At 40.0% G+C, this 24,423-nt stretch overlaps 1 protein-coding gene across 1 annotated transcript in view; it reads right to left on the bottom strand.

The window, feature by feature from the left end:
- Positions 1-24,423, bottom strand: part of ANOS1 (anosmin 1) — a 141,696-nt gene that overhangs the window by 106,139 nt on the left and 11,134 nt on the right. Inside the window, exon 2 of the mRNA XM_075263649.1 lies at positions 7,278-7,325. Within this exon, the coding sequence (XP_075119750.1) occupies positions 7,278-7,325 (48 nt within the window). The remainder of the gene's footprint in view (positions 1-7,277; positions 7,326-24,423) is intronic.

Below are 24,423 nucleotides of genomic sequence, written 5' to 3'. Positions count from 1 at the left end.
AGCTAAAATAGGTGAGTTTATTCAATATATCCATCAATTCTGTATGGTTATCTTAAGGAACAGTTATCATTCCTTAACCATGCATAGTTAGATCTGCAGAAAATACATGTTTAATGCCATATGGTGTGGGATAGACAGCTGCAACACTTCTTCCAACATGTCTGATCTCTGTTTCCCCCAACAGATGTCGGGGGACGGTCAGACCCTCTCTGCGCACGTCAGCTTGTTGGCAGATGAAGTAAATGATGACATAATGGACTTCATGACACATCCCAATACTGTTTTTTTGTTCTGATCAGTAAAAATCAGCTACAGCAAGCTAAAGAATGAATTCTACAAGGAGGTCGCTGATTTTCTATGATGTGGTCCAGCAACTTGTACAATGATCCAGCAATTCTATATAAACTATTACCATAATGAGGAAGACAAATGTCTTCGGCCAACTGGTGACCAGAATTGTCTTCCAAGTTTTTCCAGCTAATGGATCTACAGCTCTGATTTTTATCTTTCTCAAGCAACCCGGGCACTGAATATGTTCCACCTCCGACTGCAGGCATTGTAGCTAATATTTCATCATGACAAACAATGTAATGAAGCCTGTCGGCTTAGAGCATCTGTTCAAAGAACAAACACAAGCAGACCATTTCCTGCTGTCAAAGCACAAGGGAAATTTACAACTCAGGGCGCTGAAAAGTAGCCAGGTAAACAAGAGCATTTTGTACATTCTATAAGTATCCTGTAGTTGTTGCAAGTAAATGCTTTGTCTCGGCATATGGCCTAAGGCAGTAATGAAATAAGCAGCGGCAGAAGAGCTATATATTCACAACACGACCTGTACTGTCATGTACTCTATAAATGCACTTGTTAACCACCTAATGCACTTGATTAATACATATCATATGGAGGATTAACCTACCAGGCTGCCATTGGACTCTAGTCCTTCTACAGCGTTGGCTTTCCTATCCGTACCTCAAAACATTCCCTGCTTGGGAAACTGAATTATGCTCATGTCACAACACAAATCCCATTTCCAGTTCAAGCTTAGGTGACTTGGCTCTTATCTGATATATCACATCCTTATGAGGGAGCCTATCACACTGAAAATGCTGTTTAGTCTGCAGGCGGCGTGTTATAGAGCAGGAGAAGCTCAGCAGATATATAACTCTTTGGACAAAACTTCAATATACCTTGTATTTTATTTGCCTAATTTTGAGCTCAGGAGTCCAGTGGGCGGTCTTACTTAGTTATTGACAGCCTTTACTGTATGACAGCGCACACACTGAAATAGCTTCCAATCACTAAGTAGGACCGCCCACTGGACTCCTATCATCAGGACGAGCACAGATTTAAATGAATAAAATACAAATCTATTTCACAAAACTATATACAAATCTACCCATCTCCTCCTGCTATATAAGATGCCATCTACAGATTAAATTACATGTTCAGCATGAGAAATTCTCTTTAAAGGGGATCTATCTTTTTTTTTTTTCTTTAATGTAGATTGTGAGCCCCACATCGAGCTCCCAACATACATTTTTTCCCTATCAGTATGTCTTTGGAATATGGGATGGAAATCCATGCAAACACGGGGAGAACATACAAACTCCTTGCAGATGTTTTTTTGCCCTCGGTGGGATTTGAATACCAGGACTCCAGCGCTGCAAGGCTGCACTGAGCTACTGTGTGGCCCAAGGGGGTCTGTACATGAAGTTTTTTGCTGTCTGCTTGAAAAATCGGACATCTTTGTGAATGGACAGTTAAGGACACCCACGGACAGTAAAAGAACGCACCCGATGTCCACTTAAATCAATGTAAAATGTAACGGACACAGCTAGTGTCCGATACTAATGTCCGCGCAAGATTTTGCTTGGACATTAGCATCGGACACTAGCTGTCGGACACCGACGGTAGTGTGAACGCTCCCTTAAATATCTTCTTATTCTGAGCATAGGAGTCCAGTGGATGGTTATATCATCTATGTGGCCATATAGAGAATCCTGTCAATCACTGCATAGCACCGCCCACTGGACTCCTGAGCTCACAATAAGCAGAAAAATAAATGAATAGAATATAAATTATACAGAATCTCTTCTAATTAAGCCATATTTCAATCTGCTCAGCTTGTTCTGCTAGATCACATACTGCTGTTAAATTGTACTGTATTTCCACCCCTTTAAGATCATATATATTGGAAGCATGGTAAACCCTAAGAGAGATGGTTCCCTAAAGGATACCTTTTCTTAATGCCGTCATAAGGTGTACCATATGATGACTAAATCATAAAGCATTAAAAAACAACATACAATCACCAGAAGGCATCCAGACAAAACTGCTAGACAGTTGCATAAATAACAATACCCTGTAAATAAACTAGGGTTTGCAGCTGACTTCTACAGGGTCATGCACCAAGTGTAAGCTCACTGATGCAAACTCCAGGTGCCCAGTCTATAATGGCCCAGCATTGCCCCTTCACCAGTAATGGAAAATGTATTGTGCAAAAGTTTTAGCCAGATGTGGGGAAAAAATGATGCATAGTAAGAATGCTTTCAAAAATATAAGTGTTAATAGTTCATTTTTGTTAATTAAAAAAAAAAGCAAAGCGAATAAGCAAAATGAAATCTAAATCACTTTGTGTGACCACCCTTTGTCTTGTAGGCACACTTGCACATGGTATTTGAAGACATTAAGGTTGTTCCAAGCGTCTTGGGAGAATTAACCACTGATCTTTCTGTAACCCCACATACACTGGGTGATGTTGACTTCGGGGCTCTGTGTAGGCCGTATCATCACTTCCAGGACTGTTCTACCAAAGTGCAAAGGTCACGCCAAATATTGGTTTAACTTACATAAACTGTTATCTGTATTTTTGAAAGAATAAGTTACTTTTCAGTTTTTTGGGTTTTTTTCACACCTACACAGTACTGAATATTACACACACCTGATATTCTTAAAATGTTGTGTTAGATCTTCAATTGTAGAGAACCAGGATTTCTACCGAACGGCAGTGCGGAGAAGACATCTAAAGATAGGAGAAGAATAGCCTTTCTTAAGGCTATTCCTATGTGTGATCGAGAAAAAATGTGATTTTAATGATAGAATCCCTTTAATTTATGTAGCTACCGCCAGTTTTTCCTAGTGGAGGAGAGCTATTATTATTATTATTATTATTATTATTATTATTATTTATTTGTTTATTTATTTATTTATATAGCACCATTAATTCCATGGTGCTTTACATTTGGGCTACATTGCATTCCTTCTTTACCTTGCCTATTAGACTCCTTAGGAAAAATTGGCAGTCTCTAGTAGTTCACTAAAGAGCAATATGTACTTTACTTAATAGTATTCTCGGTGAATCCACATGACTATGCAGGTAAATTTATTAAAATGAATCTCCTGTATAGGCAAAAGATAAAGCAGCATTTCCTATGAACAGTTTTTTCTACTTAAATTGCATAGGTATTAAATAATTCTGACTCGTCCAGATAGAAGGAAATTGTCGAATTAAACAGTAAGCGACATTGTTTCGTGCAGACAGAACCCTTGACTAGTATTTTATTATTTTAATCATTTAGACTGGATCAGGCCCAGCTGCAAAGCGCTGCCAACACTGACATCAATCTTCCTATGGCAGAGAAAACTCCAATAATGTGGAATAATCATCTACCTTATTTGTGCTCTAAGTTATTATCCTCGGTCAAAAGCTAAAGACCTGGAATCTCAAGAGGATCATAAAAAGGAAGATGATCCATAAACTGCGGCCACTTATACAATTTGGACATCTCTAATCAGATTAGGCTAAATGTTTTAATGGTGGCCAAGTATTTAACTGTTTGTAGATACCATCCACTGACATATTAAATAGTCAAATGGGACACAACCGTAGGACTCGGAATGTTCTGGACATTAATCTTGTTGATTTAATCATTGAGAGGGTCCTATTAAATGGAGGCAGATGTACATTCACATTCATCACCAGGATTCACACTGCCGGCTTCAGTACGCTACAATATTACTGCCAATGTATTCTGCCATGCTGTAAATTGTAGTGAAGAGGCTTAGGTAATGTACTACAAGATAAAGATATGCAGACATATTCATGTAAATCACAGGGGCCTATAAATGAGAGCTTGATATTATACAATATTTCAATAATTCACCATTAAGATCCCCTGTGATCCTATAATAACATAGTAAGATATAGGACGAAAGACCTGTCTATTCAAACGTTATAGAGTTATTCTGCTATTGCCTGCTATGGCATTAAATATAATTTTTCCCATATCTTCTATAGTAAGAAATGGACAGTATCTGAGGAAATGTGGTTAGCTCCCCTCCTCTTGTAGTAGTTGGGAGTCTCAGCCTTCTTAAGAGGACCTTTCACCTCCTGGGGCGGATGCGGTTTTATACACCACTATAAAAAGCCAACAGTGCATTGAATTCAGCGCACTATCGGCTTTCACATTCTGTGCCCCCGGTGAAGAGCTATGGCTGCCGTTACTGTAGTTCTTCACTGTCAGAAGGGCGTTTCTGACAGTCAGTCAGGAATGCCCTTCCTCACTGACATTATATGGAGGCCTAGGCTCAGAATGGGGAGAGTCTTTGAAGGGTAGGGTCCCATTTAACCCCTTCCCGACATGCGCCGTAATAGTACGGCGCGTGTCAGGTCTGTAACTATGGCGACCGCCCGGGAGCCGGGCGGCCGCCATAGCCGCCGGGTGTCTACTGCTTTAAGCAGTAGACAACCGGCTCTAATGCCTCCGATCGGTCCCCGGACCGATCGGAGGCATTAACCCCTCCGGCGCTGCTGTCAAAGGCGCCGGAGGCGCCATTTTCCCGGCGGCGCATGGGCGCCGCCATTTTGGCAGGGATCGCCGGCTCCTGGAGCATGCTCCAGGGCCGACGTCACGTTGCCATGACAGCCAGGAGCCTTGTTAAAGGCTCCCAGCCGGTCTGCAAATTCTCTCTTTTGCAGGCTGGTGTATACAGCCTGCAAAAGAGATGATTTTTTGCAATGCATTGCAATGCATTAGCATTGTAATGCATTGCATTAGTGATCAGACCCCCTGGGGTTCAACACCCCTAGGGGGTCTAATAAATGCAAAAAAAAAAAAGTAAAAAAAAATATAAAAAAAATATAAAAAGTATTAAAAGTTCAAATCACCCCCCTTTCCCTAGAACAAATATAAAAGTAGTTAAAAACTGTGAAACATATACATGTTAGGTATCCCCGCATCCGAAATCGCCCGCTCTACAAATCTATAAAAATATTTTTCCTGTTTGGTAAACGCCGTAGCGGGAAAAATAGTCAAAAGTGCCAAACCGCCGTTTTTTCACTGTTTTAATTCTGATAAAAATTTGAATAAAAAGTGATCAAAGCAATAACATTTCCTGAAAATGGTAGAACTAAAAAGTACACCCGGCCCCGCAAAAAAAGACGCCCTATGCATCCCCGTACACCTATGTATAAAAAGTTACGGCCGTCGGAATATGGTGACTTTTAGAAAAAAAAAATTTTAACACCGTTTTGGAATTTTTTTTAGGGGTCAAAATGTAAATAAAACCATATAAATTTGGTATCCCTGGAACCGTACCGAAACACAGAATATAGGGGACATGTCATTTTGGCTGCACAGTGAACGCCGTAAAACCAAAGCCCGTAAGAAAGTCGCAGAAATGCATTTTTTCTTCAAATCCACCCCATTCTGAATTTTTTTCCTGCTTCCCAGTACATTATATAGAATAATTAATGATGGCATCATGAAGAAAAAATTGTCCCGCAAAAATTAAGACCTCATATGACTCTGGGAGCGGAGAAATAAAAAAGTTATGGGGTTTAGAAGGAGGGGAGTCAAAAACGAAAAACGAAAATCAAAAAATGCCATCGGCGGGAAGGGGTTAAAGAAGTTTCTTTGTCACTAGCAAATAGCATCAAATAATTTGATCACTATGGGTAAGTTCACACAGGTTTTTTTGGACAGGATTTTGAGGCGGAATCCGCCTCAGAATCCGGCAAAAACCCCCGCCTCCATTGACTTCAATGGAAGCCGTTTACTTCTTTTTTCCGCTAGTGGTTTCTTCCCGCTCACAGAAAAAAGAAGCAGGCTGACCTATCTTGCAGAGGATTCTGTGGCTGAATCAACCGTGGGCGTCTGCGGTGCGACACTTCCTCCCGACTAGGCCCTTTCATTTAGGCCTAATCCGGAGCGGAATGCCGCGATTGGATGCCGGAGACGTTTATGGAGCAGATTCTGATGCGGATACCCACATCAAAATCCGGTCCATAAAACCCATGTAAACTTACCCTAAGGGCCCGTTCACATGAGCACAGAGGGGGTTTATTATGGCATGGAATCCACGTCATAATCTGTACCCTCACAATGGTGGTCTATGTAGACTGCTCGCAATCTTTTTTCAGCTAGCGGCAACGAAGAAAGAAGCGAGCTGCCCTTTCTTCACGGCAGCAACCTCTGGAGTCGGCCCATTCGTTTGAGCCTACTCCGGAGGGAAAAGCTGCGACTGTCGGAAGCCATGACAGTCGTGGCAAGCGGATTTTGGCCCGAGAGTGACGCGGCTCCCCGCGTCACTCTCGGTGCCAAAATCCGCCCTTCTGCTCCCCGTGTGAACGGGGCCTAAGAATCTCAAAGAAGCTCATTTTGATGTATTTCTATATACAGTAGACATAGCAATAATGCTCTTAGTGCCAGCACAGTGCTGTATTAATTGTTGGTGTTTGCACTTCAATAGATGGATAGATATTCATATACATATTAGAGTCTTCATGTCATTGAGAAAGACTCGGGCTGAATACCATCTGATGTAATGCATCTTTCGTCGACAGAGCTTAATGAGATTTCTGTCTAATAGAATCAATTAGTTATAAGTTTACGTGTTCTTTGGGTTTTTAATGGCAGAGCTACAATAAATAATGAGCCGCCTTCAACCCCTAAATCATTAGAAGTGTCTGGACTGATCTGCTGCCCCTCCCAGAGAAACAAGGGGTTAAGCGAACAAGCGTTCTTACTTCTATTCTAGACTTGTCAAGCCTTGAATAAGCACTATCACTGAAAAGCAATGTTTAAATGGAGCCCTCAACAGTGAAGGAGTTATTATGGTACTTAAAAAGCCCTGGGAGTAAGGACAGAGGGATGAATCACACAAAGACGGAACATTTTTCCACATCATCTATTAATGGTTCATTTTTCTCACTTTCTCTTTTTTATTTAAAGAAATAACAATCCACCCGCATTAAAGGACCAAAAACACGTATTTACCTTGGAGCATTGCTTGTGATTCTGGCACCAAATCAAGGAACCATTATTCTGCAAGAAATGGAGAGATCAATTAGTACAAACACACCATCGAGAGATCCAAGCTCCTTCACGAAATGTCATTCTGAAGCAACGCCATTTTACCAGGGGCTCTTCCTTTCTTGGTTGGTTTAACCAGTTGAGCTGACATAATAGAGCCCAGGACAGAACCGTCTTTCTGAACGTAGACGAGACTAGTGAAATGATAATTTAACATGAAGAAATTACTATTTGTCCTACTTTAACTCATACTTTAACTTGAGTCTTTCAATAGCTTTCGGCCCCTTTGCACACAACCGCATGAATGGTCTTTTTTTCCCGGATAGTACACTGACCCATTCATTTCTATGGGCCCCCACACATGACCATGAATTACACAGTCCAATGTGCTGTAAAATATGGAACAGGTCCTTTTCCTGACTGATTTTGTGGCCTTGCTTCTGCGTCTCCTATTCATTGAATAACATCTGTGTATCCCCCATGTGCCGCCCATGCTGTTCATTTGTGGCAGCCGGTTAGCACACGGTCGCGCGCAAGGCCCCACATTGCGGAAATGCAGATTTTTTTGTTGCAGATTTTATTTCATTATTGAGCAGAAGGTAGAAGTATAAGAACTTCCTATTTATTTCCCATTCCTTCTGTAGCCATTCTTGGCTTTGGTACAAAAAATGCAGCAACATCTGCAAATACAAAAAGTTGCGTTTCTGTGGGGCCTCAGATGTAAATGGTTTTTGCTGTGTCTTGTAATAAGATATCACACTGCAGTAAGTGAATGATGTACATCTGTATATCAGATCATTGCTGCTTGGACAATCTTACTTTAGAACACAAGAATAGGGTTGAGCGATCGGGATCGGAAAAGATCGGATTCGATCGGCGATCGAGTAAATTTCACGATTGAGATGGGAATTCCGACCCGATCTTTTCCAGTGGGATCGAGATCGGAGGTTATCTCAAGATCGGCTCAACCCTAAAAGTAACTTTTCCCATAGAAAAGCATTGACTAGGGTTGAAGATCGGGATCGGAAAAGATCAGATTCCGATCGGCGATCGAGCAAATTTCACGATCGAGATCAGGATCGAGATCGGCTGGAAAATGATCGGAAATCGGATTTTAAAATCCATCTTGAAATCTCAAGATCGGCTCAACTCTACACAAGAATTATGAATAGGAAACTCTGTTTAGATGGCATTTATAGAGAAATTTTCATTATTTCCCCTAACTCCAGCTATTTGTATATTTCGATACGTGCCACTCCATTTTTCTCTAGCCCCTACAATTTCTGAACAATCAATGCCATTAATTTCAGCACCCAATATGGCAACTTGGCTCCCTACTATCGGGGGATTGGTCCAGACTGGAGCAGACAGGTCAGACCTCAACCAATCATTAAGAGGCAAAATCGCTGATTCATGATGAAATGGCTCTAGTCAAGTAATTCAGAACAAACCCATTCACTTGAAAGACACCATGGTTCTAATTTTTTTCATTGTGGCCATAGCGCTACCCAAAATGAAACGTCAGTATAACTTAGCAACATGGAACACATTAAAATATAGATTTGACCGTACTTAAATTTCCTCTTGGTTAGACTAGACTATATATGCGTGTCTCAAGATGACTCACTTTTCAGCCCAATACTGTTTTGAGATATTGTATAACAAATTTATATCTTGTGTATCTTTGCGTGCTTACCTATTATATCGCATGCTTTCTAGGGTTCTGCTAACATGTTGTTAAATACTGTTTGCTAGATTTCATGAGAAAATTCATGAAATGCACCAGTGGACAGGTTGTCCAGGCTTAGAGTTTATTTTTTAATTAGTCCGGGGGAGGTGGAAAAAAAACCTCCAAAACAATCGCCTGTTCCCGATGCTCTGATGTCCTTCCGGTCCTGCTGCTCAATTGTTTTCTTGCAGTGGAATTCCTCGGGGGCCGTATCCTTTACCAAGGCCGTTGATTGGTGGAGGTGACTTTTGCTGGAAGACAATGGACCGGGAGGACTGGACCACACCGGGAGGCACCAGAGCACCAGGGACAGGTGAGTATGATTTTTTTTAAAACCCCCCCTTGGCCTAATTAAAAAATAACTTTTTAGCCAAGACAACCCCTTTAATGCTTGCTACCTCTATCTACTGCACTTTACTGAACAATTTTTGGTGTTATCTGTTTTTTTCGTGTTTGGTCGGAGTCCTAGAATACAGTATGTATCCGTACTGATTAGAAATTTAGTTCCTACCCTGTGAATATGTGAAAAGTTGTCAATATGGTAAAGCCCTCTTATTTAAGGGAGGGTTCACACGGAGTTACGTGCCGCGTGATGTTTGTGGCCGTGATTTTGCGGCACGTAACTCTGTGTGAACCCTCCCTAAGCTTGGAATATGTATGAGACTTAAAGGCTATGGTACTTACCATTTTAATATGGAGGTCATCCTCCATAAATAGGGTGCCATCTAGTAACTAGACTGATCGGTAACACATGCAATCCTTGGAAATAAACTAATAAGTACTTCAATCCGGAATGTGCTATTTCACTTTCTTCTTCTACTGTTATTAAGACTACTTGGCTTCATCGGTAGGCAATGATTTTATTACAGAAGTAACTTCATACCCTCTGAAATCTATCATATGAGCTTGTGTTTGAGCGGTATGAAACAGCCACACAAGGCTTGGCAGAGGATGCCGAGAACAGGCCAACAGCCTAATAGTTAAGTAGAGATTAGTGTAGTAGTTAAGCATTTGGCCCCGGTTTGTGGTCAGTAATTGCCAAACCAGGACTCAACTAAATGTTATTGCTGGAAGGGAGACAAATTGTTCTAGGCGAATAAACCATGAACATCTACCAATATTAACATCAAAGGTTTGATTTAAAAAGTTAAAAATAATGTTTCAATGATCTAACAGCATGAAATTCTTAATAAGAAAGAAAAATAAAATTCTTGCTGGTTTAGGTTGTCCGAAGCAGAAATCGTAACCTCATTAAATTGTTAAAACAGTTTTGCTGGGAATACATTAAATTATGTAAAAATGTAAGGGAACCGGGAAGGATATACTAATCTATCCATACAACCTAAACTACTCCATAGATTATAGTGAGGGATGGAATAGCCATACCGTACTTCCATATGGCTCTGAATTCACGGAGAGTCATGCAGAGGTTTTTCTGTTGGATTCTATATGTATATGAATATGTTCCATGTCCTTATCATGGGTGTATTCAAATATACATGGAGAATTCTTAATATTATGCCCCTTGCAAGCATTATATAACAGCTAGGGTTGAGCGATCGGGATCGGGAAAGATCGGATCCTGATCAGCGATCGAGCAAATTTCCTGATCGGGATCGGCTAGAAAATGATTGAAAATCGGATTTTGAAAACGATCCTAAAATCTCAAGATCGGCTCAACCCTAGTGTACATACATTACATTACTAGGGTTGAACAATCGGGATCGGGAAAGATCAGATCCCGATCGGCGATCGAGCAAATTTCACAATCAGGATCAGCTAGAAAATGATTGAAAATCGGATTTTAAAAACAATCCTGAAGTCTCAAAATCGGCTCAATCCCAATAGCAGCACAAAAAGTGCCTATGGCTCCAAACTACAAAAGGCTGGAGCCATAGGCACTACAAAAGTCATAGATACTGTCAAAAAGTGACGTATGTGGAGCTTATGCCGCATTCAATATGTTATGACTCAGGTGTCACAAGCATCGTAAAATAGTATAACAAGTATTACATAGAAATAAACTAAAATGAAACACCGTGATATGTGTCACCATATGTACTGTAACCATAGTCATCACCAAATCCATCATTGTCCTTCAGCAATGAGATCCAGCTAAGAATGGAAATAATATTGCTCCACAAGGAAGCAGAAATATCATATATCTACGGATGTTACACTCTTACTCTCTGCTCAACTCAACAGGGAAAAAAACACATGAAGTCCTAGGATAATATGTCATAAGAAAATAGATCATGACCACAAGCTGCTCTAAAGAGACCTTTGCCGTGCAATCCGTAACAAGATGGCCAGAAGCAGCAGGAGGTATTGGCACTTGTGACTGTCAGCTATATAGCATGGTCATGTCAGCTTCAATACAGAAAAAAAAATATAGTACTATAGGTTATCAACAAAGAAGATGTAGATATAATAGTCCCTGTCCAACACAATCCATCGGAACTACTAAAATGAAGAGATCCATGGTTCTAGATGGAGGCATCATCTATTGCGGCCTTTAGATTTTAGCTAATTTGTAGCATATTAATGTGTGAGATATCGGGATATATGGGCTGTTTCCATAAGTCTTCTATTTATACTAGCGTCTAACAAGCACTGGGAGACAAAGGATCCCCAATCTAGAGATGATCTGAGGTTATCTCAAGATCGGCTCAACCCTATTCATGTATATATCATTAAGATCGGATACCGATCGACGATTGAGCAAATTTCACAGGATCAGGATCGGGATCGGCTGGAAAATGATCGGAAATCGGATTTTAAAATTGATCCTTAACTCTCAACCTTACTGCAGTCACATGGTACAGAGGTGTGGTGACTTCATTTCCAGGCCATCAAGTGATTGTATATACACACACCGATATTATGATAGTGTCAATTTGCCATATAAAGTGATTGTCTATGACTATACACACCCTGAGATGAGTGTAAGCAATGATCAAATGGTCAAATGGTAACTTCACTAATGCAATGGATTATAATAAGGTCATCACAAAGTGGCCATATGCAAGATGCCTGAGGACATTGACTAACATTCAGGAGACACTGACCCATATTCAGATCCCTAATCCCACTGTAGGTCTATCAGCAAAGTGGGATATGTTACTTCTTTTTTCCATGTAACAAAAATATCAGCTATTTCCTATAGATAATCTGAGCACCATCATAGGAGTACCATCATACATCTTTCTCCAACCAGTTAATGGATAAATTATTATATATGCATAATGTAACATTAAAAAAACTTTCCAACACCCAAACCTATATGAAAGCAGAGCACCAGGACCTATTACATCATAAGACTAGGGTTGATCCCGATTGGCGATCGAGCAAATTTCATGATCGGGATCAACTGGAAAATGATTCAAAATTGGATTTTAAAAACGATCCTGAAATCTCAAGATCAGCTCAACCCTACATAAGATTACAAAACATCCATGAAAACCAGAAGCACAAACACGTCAAGAAAATCTCAGGAGGAAAAAACATGTCTGATGGGAGGGGAATCTATTAAGGAATGTCCTGTACATGCATGAAATGGATGCTCTACACTCCTAAGTAGTTTTGACTAGACACCATCATGTTAACTTCCTGATGACTAAAATGAGTGTATATGACATCACAGTCACGCTGGAAACCAGATTATAAGTGATATAGGAAGGATGCCAAAGTCATTGCTTCTCCTACACAAGGTGTCTTGTACGACAAGTTGATTGATTGTTGCACCTAATTACTTATTACTACTAAGACACAAGAAAGCAATAAATCCTCCAAGGTAACATAGGTGAAGATAACACCATATCACCTAAGTGTCTGCCTACTAACATGGACAAATGATGTAATGAAAAGTAGGATAACATTAATTTATTCTGGATGATCAGATTAGGCTTTCACGATACTGTATAATAAAAAAAGAAAAAAACGGCTACCATATTAATCTGGGTTCACTCAACAAGATGACTATCCAGGTAACATATTATGTCTATATCACTCTGAAATTAAAGTACATCACTTTGGGGGAACCATGTTGGTGCTATTACTGCCTCTCCTACCAAATATGTATTGGCAAAAGTCTATGTTTATATATTTAAACTTAAGGAGTTGTTTTAGTCCAACTATTGGGGTCTCAATGTTGTAACCTTCACCAATTGGCAGAATGAGGTGTCTGACCTTTTTTGGTTTCCTATTGATCCTGCTACTTAAGATGTCTATATACATTTTATTAATATCGGTTGAACCCACCAATTTCGGTGGGGTGGACAAATTGCCTTGTATTTGGGGGGGGGGGGCAACATGGTGGCTCAATGGTTAACACTGCAGCCTTGTAGCCCTGGAGTCCTGGGCTTGAATCCTGCCAGGAACAACATCTGCAAGGAGTTTGTATGTTCTCCCCGTGTTTGCGTGGATTTCCTCTCGTTCTACAAAGACATACTGATAGAAGGAAAAAAAATTGTACATTGTGATCCCTATATAGGGCTCACAATATACATTAAAAAAAAAAAAACTGTCTTGTATTTGGGTGTTTTAACTCTCCACCTAATTTATTGTTGGGGAAGAGAAGGAATCAGCTCACTCCATTCCATACACCTGAAATTGTTTTGAGGGAAGATACACTGACAAGCAAAAGGGTAACAATGTTTTGAACTTGTGGCTTGCAGGCTCCATATCTCACCATCCACTACAGCTTCTAATGTGAGACTACAATCATTTTATAGACAATCATCTTGGCTATCTCATATATAACTTAGACTTGCTACTATTTAGCATATGATTAGTTATGCAGTTTCTTGTCATATAACTGCATTGTTACTGTTTTGCCCCTGGTGGTGTAAAACCTTTTTCTTCCTGTATACTACAAAATACAACCTGTTCTCACATTCCTAGTAGTTCACAGTGTTATTAGGTGGATTCCTAAGCGAAAGGTCACTGCTTAAATTCAGGCTCAGCCATTAAGATATCCAACTCATCGATAGCGGTCTCTCGGCCAAGAAAATCTCCAAACTACATCATGTGAGTGCCAAGAGAGTTGAAAGAATACAAAATTATGCCCATCCATTCAGAATCCAAAAAATGGACACCCGGGCAAAATAACCAACTAATCCCCGTGATGGGTAGATATGAGTAACATAACTGCTATGCGGAAGAAGGTAATAAAACCCAAATGAATTCACATAATATTAACACTATTCGCTTCAAGTACTGCTACTTAAATCTTAGATATTAAATTCTTAAGGCAGCCATAGTCTATGGCATTACTAATGTGTGCTCATATAGGTAATAAAGGAAGAAGAGTTAATAGATTTAATATAACTTTATGTCCCCAGCTCTGGGCCAATACTGAATAAAATATAATATCGTGATCTCTGTATTATTTTTTTCTTAGATTAAGAGATATAGAGTTACATATCAGATTTTCCCTACTTAAAGGGACATTTTTCATGACTGTTTGGCATCCGTGTGGTATCCATTTTTTTTAGTGAGTCTATTGAGGGATCCAAAAAGTTGGGCAAAATTAGAGAAATCTTTGATTGAAAGGTTGTTAAAATTATGCTTGAGCGATCGGGATCGGAAAAGATCGGATTCCAATCGGCAATCGAGTGAATTTCCCGATCATGATCGGAATTCCAATCCCGATCTTTTCCAGCGGGATCGAGGTCAGAGGTTATCTCAAGATTGGCTCAACCCTAAAAGTGACTTTTCCCATAGAGAAGCATTGACTAGGATTGAGGATTAGGATCGGAAAAGATCGGATTCCAATTGGCGATCGAGCAAATTTCACGATCGGGATCAGCTGGAAAATCGGATCGATCCTGAAATCTCAAGATCAGCTCAACCCTAGCTAACATGCAACATGATAAAATCAGTGAATAGCCATTTACATAAGTTGATATGAATGTAGCCATGTGATAACCATTACAAAAAGTCAGCCACATAGACACTAACCTTGTCTGCCTAGAGCCTAAACCATGAGCATGATCTAAGTTTCAATGTCTAACAGAAACTTGGTGAACTTGATGACTTGACCACAACTTCATAAAGCATACAAAGTACCTAATATTTCTAGAAGCCCTACGTAGTCTTACAAGCATGGGATGCACTAGCATATTTGTTCAGCCAACTAACCACATAAAAGGAACATCTGATGCCGTCATTGTATAGACTGCTGGTTATTCCAATCTTATATCTTTATGTAGTGAATATCATTAGGCTTTATCTCAATGACAGCTTTTTACTAGCAACAAGTAAATGTTTCTTTACAGAGAACATTCCTATCTAATGATGTCCTCATGGAAGAATTCATCCCAGCATCAACACATTGTCTAACACTTGCCTAATGCATGTGCTCTATTAAGAGATAAGTCGAATAAAAAAGGTTTAAGAAGAGACAGCGGACTAGACCAACGTCTTCATAGATCATTCGGAAATGATGATGGCCAATGGAATCTTTCAATTTATATTATTTGCGAAAATAAAACTTTTCATGTTATGAGTTGAGGATGATTAACGCTTTACATCGGGCCTCTGACATCTTTTTAATGAAGTTCTGAGACCATTTGTCATTAGTGGTCGCTTCAATGTACAAAGAAAAATATTTCAGAACGATACTGACACTGAACATTACGTTACTCACTTCCAGAATATCAAAACTTTCCAAAGTTCTCTACAAGTTAGTGGACTAATGGCTATTGCAATGACCTGTCAAGCCTAGAACTTTGATGGCTCGTGATGGTACATTGATGTTGTGTTTTTGCTATCCCTTTAATGGATCTGCTAAAAATGGATATGAACAGATGGCAATGGAAGGGTATTTGCATAATGTCCATGTAAATAAACAGCATATCATATATGATTCTTTTATTTAGTGGACAAAATACCAAAGTAGATTATGATTTTGTGCCTGATAAAAAAAAGTGATAGCACCAAATCAGTTTTTTACACGTTGAACCATGAGATTGCTCTTTCATTGGTATCATTTTTAGAAGGTCTTTTAAATGAAACAGAAAAAACAATCTTGAACCCCAAGTTTGCTTTCACACTGTTTTGCAATGTAAATTGGAGGTGTACATCAGGAGGTTCTACAGATGTATATCTCCACCACTGGCATCTGTCCCCAGAAGCGTAAGCTGAAGCTCCGGGGTCCCAACGCAAAATATGTAACAGCCACCCCATTTACCATGTGTTACCTATAATACTGTTCTCTTCTTATATTGTGAGAAAGACTTTTGCTACCTATATATCCATTATAGCTTTGCCCCCTGTCTGTTACCTATAAGCTCCTGTTTTTTACTAGATGCATCGGTATGGGATAGGGTTTCAGCTATTCCTTTGAATTCTTTTTTTTTTTTTTTTTTTTTTAAATGTAGATTGTGAGCCCCACATAGAGCTCACAATGTACATTTTTCCCTATCAGTATGTCTTTTTTTGGAATTTGGGATGGAAATCCATGCAAGCACGGGGAGAACATACAAACTCCTTGCAGATGGGTTTTTGCCCTTGGCAGGATTTGAACACCAGGATTCCAATGCTGCAAGGCTGCAGTGCTAACCACTGAGCCACCGTGTGGCCCCTTCCTTTGAATTCTATCCCAAATTACATGATGACCTATGGATTTGATAAATGTGCCCATAACTTTTATGACACAATAAAAAATTTGAAAAAATTGCAAAATGCTGTATGAAAGCATCCTAACCTACCCAAATCTTAGTTCACACAGGGTTTTTTGGAACAGATTTTGATGCGGGAATCCACCTCAGAATCCGCTCCAAAAAACGCCTCTGCAGCTAGCTGCAACTGGATACCGCTGCAGTGCACCTGCATCCAGTTGCGCACCCCGCTCCGTATTAGGCCTAAATGAATGGGCCTAGTTGGGAGGGAGTGTCAGGCCACAGATACCCGCGGCTGATTCAAGGCAAGATAGGGCAGCTCGCTTCTTTTTTCAATGAGCGGGAAAAAACACTCGCAGAAAAAGGAAGGGAACAGTTCCCATTGAAGTCAATGAGAGGCGTTTTTTTGGAGCCGGATTCTGAGGCGGATTCTGTGTCAAAATCCAGTCCAAAAAACCCCGTGTGAACTTACCCTTAGGTCACCAAATAGAAGCTGTTGTAAGATGCCTTACAAACTTTGATAATGCGCATTATTTGACCAACTATGACCATCTATTACAAATGTCTCAACGTGTATAATTTTATAACCACCACACATTTACATTTGGATTGTACAACCATCAGATCATTGTGTGTAAATGCAGTCTCTCAATGGTCAAGAAACAGAGCTTGCCATCTAGATTTTAAATCCCCACCCCTGTACCATGCGACTGCGATTACCATTTACCATAAAAACTGGGCGTTACCACAAATTCTGAAACAGCACATCTCAACCGCCCCACCCCCCAAACTAGTAAATAAAAGTTGTGTGAGAAGTAAATCACCAAATTTACATATTGAAGGTATCCATAGGCATGCAAAGGAATGATATTAGAGATGAGAGAGCAGTATTCGGTAAACGCAGTAAAAATTTGATTCCCCTCCCACCTTTCCTGACACTTTTTTTTTTACACCAATAACTATGCAGGGGAGGTGGGAAAGCAACTAGGACAACGTAGGCATTAAAATATATATATATATATATATATATATATATATATATATATATATATATATACAGTAGAGATGAGCGAGTAGTGAAATATTCAAAAATTCGATTCGAGTAAACCTCAATATTCGATCGAATACTACTCGCTCATCTCTAAATGATATACATACAATGTCTATGTAGCACATGGTAAATTTGATGAGGTTTCCATCAACCCTTATGGATAATGAATCATCGTCCTGTCCGATCTACGCAATATACCTTACCTGTATAATAGAAGCTGGAACTATCTCTTATACAGGTGGTTTGCACTTATTTAGCTCTGCAAGATATCATTGGGCCAAAAATGGGACCATATACAAAGGAAGGACCGTAGATATTACATTTCACAGCCTAAAATCATTGATGTTTACTAGAGATGAGCGAGTACTGTTTGGATCAGCCGATCTGAACAGCACGCTCCATAGAAATGAATGGCTGAACCTGGTACTTCCGCTTTGACGGCGGCAGGCCGCTTAACCCCCCGCGTGCCGGCTACGTCCATTCATTTCTATGCGAGCGTGCTGTTCGGATCGGCTGATCCGAACAGTACTCGCTCATCTCTAATGTTTACTAACCTTTCCTTGTATCAGTGTGTGAACATCTCGACTTATTTGTCATACTGCTTATTCATGTCACTAGATTGTATTTTCCATCCAGACATTGAACAGCTTGCTGCATTGATCATTACGCTGCCATTTGGATAAATGAATGTTTTTGTGAAATATCATTCCACGCACAACAACCCAGCTGTGAATGAAGCGCTTGTAAGGAAAGGTGTCAACCGGTTTTCTGCACATGGAAAATTCCTCTAGATAATATAATATTTTTCTAACACTGCAATGTGTCCAAATGAAATACTCTCAAGGAGCTGCATCTCATGCAATTCTAAGGAGCGCGTGTGGCTGAAAGGAAACACCTACAGAAAAATACGGTAGGTGCAATATGTAACATAGGTGAGGTTGTCTGGCAGTTACTATATATCTGAGTATTAAGTAACACCGAGCAAGGACTCACACTACAAGGTCAGTTTATTTCATATTCCAAAATTTGTAAGAACCCTGTTGTGCTGCACTTGATGTAAAACTTCTAATTTACAAGTGTTCCTTTCATAAGGTTCAGGACCTGTACAAATTAGTATACAGTACATGGAGCGCGTTTAGAAATCAAGGACACCGCTGCTGGTTTGTTTTTTGGAAAACCAACATTTTTGTAGAAATTATGCCTAGTTATTTAAAATGCAAAAATTTTTTTTTAAAAAGTCAATTTGACTTTAATGGAGTCAAGAGAAAAATGAAAAAAAAAAACCCTGTTTTGGGAAGGTGTCATTAATTGAGATGGGCGAACCTCAGCAGGCTTGGTTCAAAGAATATTTGTGAGGTTTGGCCCTCTAGTTTGTTTTGTTTGGCCTGGACTAAAAGTGTTCTTATTATACCCTAGAGCAGGGGTCCTCAAACTACAGCCCGTTGGCCCGCCAAGGACATTTTTCCAGCCCACCACATGTGGCCCATGTGCCGTCACCCTGGATCGCTCACTAACAGGGAATGCGGTAAAGGATTCCCCACTGATGAGCGATTGCTGCTTTGAGTTGTATGTGCAAATGCACATACAGCTGAAAGCAGTCAGTGTAGGCCACGGTCCATGTGACCGCAGCCTACACTGACTGCAGAGTGTGGCCTCTGCCCCAATGCAGGCGCGATAACGTAAGTCATCAGTGCTTGCAGTCTGACGGAGGAGGAGGACGAGAGCTCTTCATGGGTAAGTATAATACTGTGTGTGTGGGGGGGGCAAACTCATGAGCATATAATACAGTGTGAGGGACGAACTGAGGAGCATATAATACTGTGTGTGGGAGGGTTACTGAGGGCATATAATACTGTGGTGGGGGGTTACTGAGGAGCATATAATACTGTGTGGGGGGGTTACTGAGGAGCATATAATACTGTGTGTGTGGGGGTTACTGAGGAGCATATAATACTGTGGGGGGGGTTAATGAGGAGCATATAATACTGTGTGGGGGGCATACTGAGGAGCATATAATACTGTGGCAAGGGGCCTGCTGTGGAGCATATAATAATGTGGGGGGAGTTACTGTGGAGCATATAATCTTAATCTTTTTTAAACGATATTTCAGTCCTCCAATGGTCTGAGGGACAGTGAACTGGCCCCCTGTTTAAAAAGTTTGAGGACCCCTGCCCTAGAATACAATATGTGAAAATCCCAGAGTTGAGATTGCAGGGACCTATTGTTATATCCATATGTACAGAAGTGTGATACAGATGTAGCAAACTTCTGTAGTAACTTGACATTAACTCATTACAATGCAAAAGACACTCAGTGACTTTTTCTATGAAAATGCTGGTGCCGAGTTAAAGTTTGCTAAACCTGTGCCCCTTTTTTGCCAGATGAGATAACGTTTCATACTATAAATTGATGTGATGTGTCGGACTTTTTCAATCCTTTCCAATCTTTTACTACAGAAACAATCCACTCTCAATAGATAATTTGATAGATGTGAAAACATATATCAAATGTAAAAGAGTCAACGTATCATTTATCAAATGAAGACAAAAGGTTTTGAAAAATATAATGAAGAGAGAAGAGTCCAAAATGCAGGAGTTATATGGTATAAATATACCACGTATAGGGGGGCCCTCACTGATTATGTGACCATGTATAAATAGGGCATAGTAAAAGGAACAAGTGTGTACCAACTAAATATACACAAACTATACTCAAAATGGCCATTACTGTTTACCCGCATGGACAGTCCATTATAATCCACATATATATAGTATTTACATAAAAAGTACTTATCTTTAAACCCAAATAAGTTCCATACGTTGGTAAACCATTTTCAGGCCGGTTGCAGATGACCATGCTGAAACCGGCCTGCCATGAATTAAAAGAACACAGGAAACACAGAGAAGTCACTATGTGCCGCCTATGCACGAGCCGAGCTTCCAGGACTCCTTTCATTAAATGAATAGCAACCATGGAAGCAGGGGTCGTTAAATAGGACTGGAATAAGATGTGTCCTATCTGATGTGGCCCAGACTGTTGGCCCGCACACGGTACAGTGAAAATCATGGTCATGTGTATGGGTCCATAGAAAAGAATGGGTCATTGGGCTATCCATGAGATACACAGATAGCACACTGACCCACACCACGGTTGTCTGCAACCGGCCTAAGGCTAAGACCTCAGGTTGCGGAAACGCAGCTTTTTTTGTTGTTGCAGATTTTATTGCTTTTTTCAAGCCAAGAATGTCTACAAAAGGAATGGGAAATATATAGGAAATTCTTATACTTCTACCTTCTGCTCAATCCACTCCTGGATTTGGCTCAAAAAAACGCAACAAAATCTTTATTTAAAAAAAAAGAAAAAGATGATTTCACGTCTTCATTAAAATTTTGGGTAAAAGAACAAAACTTTTACATAGAGATCTATATGAGATAGATATGAAAAAAATCTAACAATATGTATTACATTTTTATTGCGAGGATATATCAGGGGATAAGTAATTGTGTCTGACAATAATTATATCTTGTGAATAGTTCAGATTCTGTACGATGTTCTTTTCATTAACACGTTCTGAAATATTTCATGAAATGGGTCCAGAGCAATACAACAAGGGCTCGCAGTCTCACTCCGTAACAGATGTTTAGACGTGTCTTGTTTTACTAGGTGTTAAGTATTCTTAGGGGCCTGAACAAAAGTTTAGCCCACAAGTATGAACAACCACAAGTGAGCATCAATATGAGTTTTATGTTTCCTAAAATAACACAGCGAACTATGTGAAAACACGCCGTTTACCATTTATCCATATTTCACAGAGCATTCCAACCTTCCAACAACTGATAAGACAGTAAAACAATACTAACTTCTTGTGACTACCCGAGGAAGATGCTACCTGAAATCTGAGCTGATAGTCCAGCTGTCCACCTATCCATCCCATGCTAATCTCCGGGGAGCCCAACCTTTCACATTATTCAGGCAGATTATTTGGGGCTGTGAATTGTTGCGGGTACTGAAGATTCATTTCTGAGTCACCGAAGGAAATTTAGGATATTTCAAGGATTCCTGAACTAAAATTGGTCATAAAAAAGATTATTCTAAATAATCTAAACAATTAGTGCTATGGGGTTTGTATGAAAAGATCTGGTATTGCAGCACAGCCCTTATAACTAGAGATGAGCGAGTAGTATTCGATCGAATACCTCGCTCCCATAGGAATGCGTGTAAGCAGCCGAACACCAAGGGGTTAAGCACAGTGAATAGTCACTGCGCTTAACCGCTTGGTATTCGGCCGCTTACACGCATTCCTATGGGCGCAAGGTATTCAATGAAATACTACGCGCGCATCTCTACTAATAACTGATTGGGACTGAACTGCATTATCACACACAGCCTATAGGTAAGAGTGGTACTGGTGTAATGGCAAGGCATAGGTTACGGCCACAAGGTTAGGGCCACATGACGATTTTGGCTGCAACTCCTGCCATTCACCCTAAGATCACAGGGTCACCTTGCAACTCCTTCACTAATGTCAACATAGTTTGCCTCGACCATGACTTCAAGTTGAACACTGTTTGACTTTCTGCCAACTAGCCATTGTGGTCGCAGCACACTAGGGGTTACAATGTGACTCCAGTCACTAACATTAGTGGCACGGCAATCCAGCGATCTTTGGTCGAGCAATGGGAGTCGCGGCCTATATTAACGCACAACCCAACCTAAATGTAATGGGGATATTTTCTTTGATTAAAAATCGGTTCCATTAATTTGAAAAGGGTTGTATTGATAGAAAGCACATGGATTTCTGCAAGACCCATTTAGATGAAAGGGACAGAACAAACATTTCTGTTGTGTGAAAATCCATCCTTATTATTCTTACTTTTTAAACTTTTTTTAAATTCTTTTATCCAAAAAAAAAAAAATTGTGTAAATATTCTATATTTCCCTCAATTCTAATGAGTTTCTATAGAGACAATGCTACCTCCCCCAAGCATAGTTAACTATCACCACCGTGTTGAAGTGATACCTTTGTTATGTATGTCAATTTTGTAGATTTGGGGAAAAACAACTATGAAGTTGTAGTTATGCAAATAAGGTAGTTGGTGCAGTAGGGGCGGGCCTTCATCTACCTGAAGCATTGCTCATGCCACTTGGACCATCTCCTCCCTCTGCCACTCTGTGCACGAGAGTTGATCTTCCCTTTGTTTATGGGCCAGATGGAAGCTGCAATCTCAATGCTGATGCCAGTACTTATGGGCCCCCTAAGGCTCCTGGGCCCCGGTCCGATTGCACCCTCTGCATCCCCTCAAGTTACGCCCCTGTTGCTTCTTATTATGGGACTTTCAAAGTGGTTCTCAAGAGGAGGTATTGGAGACTATGGCTTTTAACACCTCTCCAAACAAAGTTTCAATAAAATATATAGTGTGTGTAAAAAGTGATATTCTTATTATAATAAAGCTATATTAAGAAGCTATTTACATCTTATAGAAATATGGTTTCCTTTCCTTACAATGCAAGGAGCAATATTTAGATATGAGAGGTGCTATAGTTCAAAGTGACTTCACGTCCTTTTTGGTTCCTCCATTTGGAAAATAATATATTTGCTGTGTTCTCTTGCTTTTTCCCGTGTTGTGCTAATTTTACCATTCGGCAGGAGATACATTGAATTTCTTCCCCTGTTTGCAGTTCCATGTGACATCTGAGACAATATAAAAATTCTACAAAAATCACAAGCAGGATCCGATATCAAACACTTATCTTTTAGTGCTGATTTTACACTATCATGTATATTCTGTACAAAACAGCGGACTATGCAAGTCAAAAGTGACTGATATAGGAAATGTTTCAACATATACAAAATGGGAAATAGGACATGTGTAAGGCTTAACCTTTTGTGTTCTTTTACGTAGAAGGGTTCATCTGCTAGCTCAGGTGTCATTACATCCCCAAGATAAGGAATATAATTCCCCTTTATCCCATGTTATTGTATATATTACATTATTATTACATGGTCTTCCTGATTCCGGTGGTGGGGGATGGAATAGACATGAAACTGCTATAGAAGGAAGGAAGTAAATGATGTTTTTGCACCTGGACTGGAACAAGTACAGAAAATAGAAAATCATGGGACCGTGTCATTTTTCGATGTTGGTACTTTAATTGCATCAAATCTGATTATTCGATCACAATAAGTTAGTCCCTATATCCAACAGCTGAACCTTCACTGTTCACACAAAGGGTTTGCTTATCCTGGATTGAATAGAGTGTGTGGTCAGACCCTCACCATTCACTATGTTACTACATATCCCCTTTCCCTTGTTTGCTATTACTGGGGTACCCATGGAGAAAGAATCTAACACAAACTTCCATAGAGAATAGACATTAGGGCCAAACTATATCTGGTTACTTTACATCATGTGCTGCTTTTGTAGTGGTTTAAAGAGGTTTTTCTACAAATATCATGATAGGTGATACAAGTATGACACATGTGTCAACAGCTGGGACCCCCATCAATGATAAGTCTCTTTGTGAACAGACCACTGTTTCATTCACTGACAGTGATAGCTAAGTGGTGTTCTGTAAAGCTGTGCGAGTACACCATTGATACATTAGCTCCGTCATCATACTAACGTCCAGTTGACATCTGCATTCGGTATTCCCCCGAACAGAAACCTATACACAATAAAAAGCTGTTAGGTAAGAAAGTACATGGAC

Source organism: Leptodactylus fuscus, chromosome 2, assembly GCF_031893055.1.
Source record: "Leptodactylus fuscus isolate aLepFus1 chromosome 2, aLepFus1.hap2, whole genome shotgun sequence".
Taxonomy (NCBI): Eukaryota; Metazoa; Chordata; class Amphibia; order Anura; family Leptodactylidae; genus Leptodactylus; species Leptodactylus fuscus.
The sequence above is the reverse complement of the archived record's forward strand: the minus strand, read 5'-3'. Positions and strand labels throughout refer to the sequence as shown.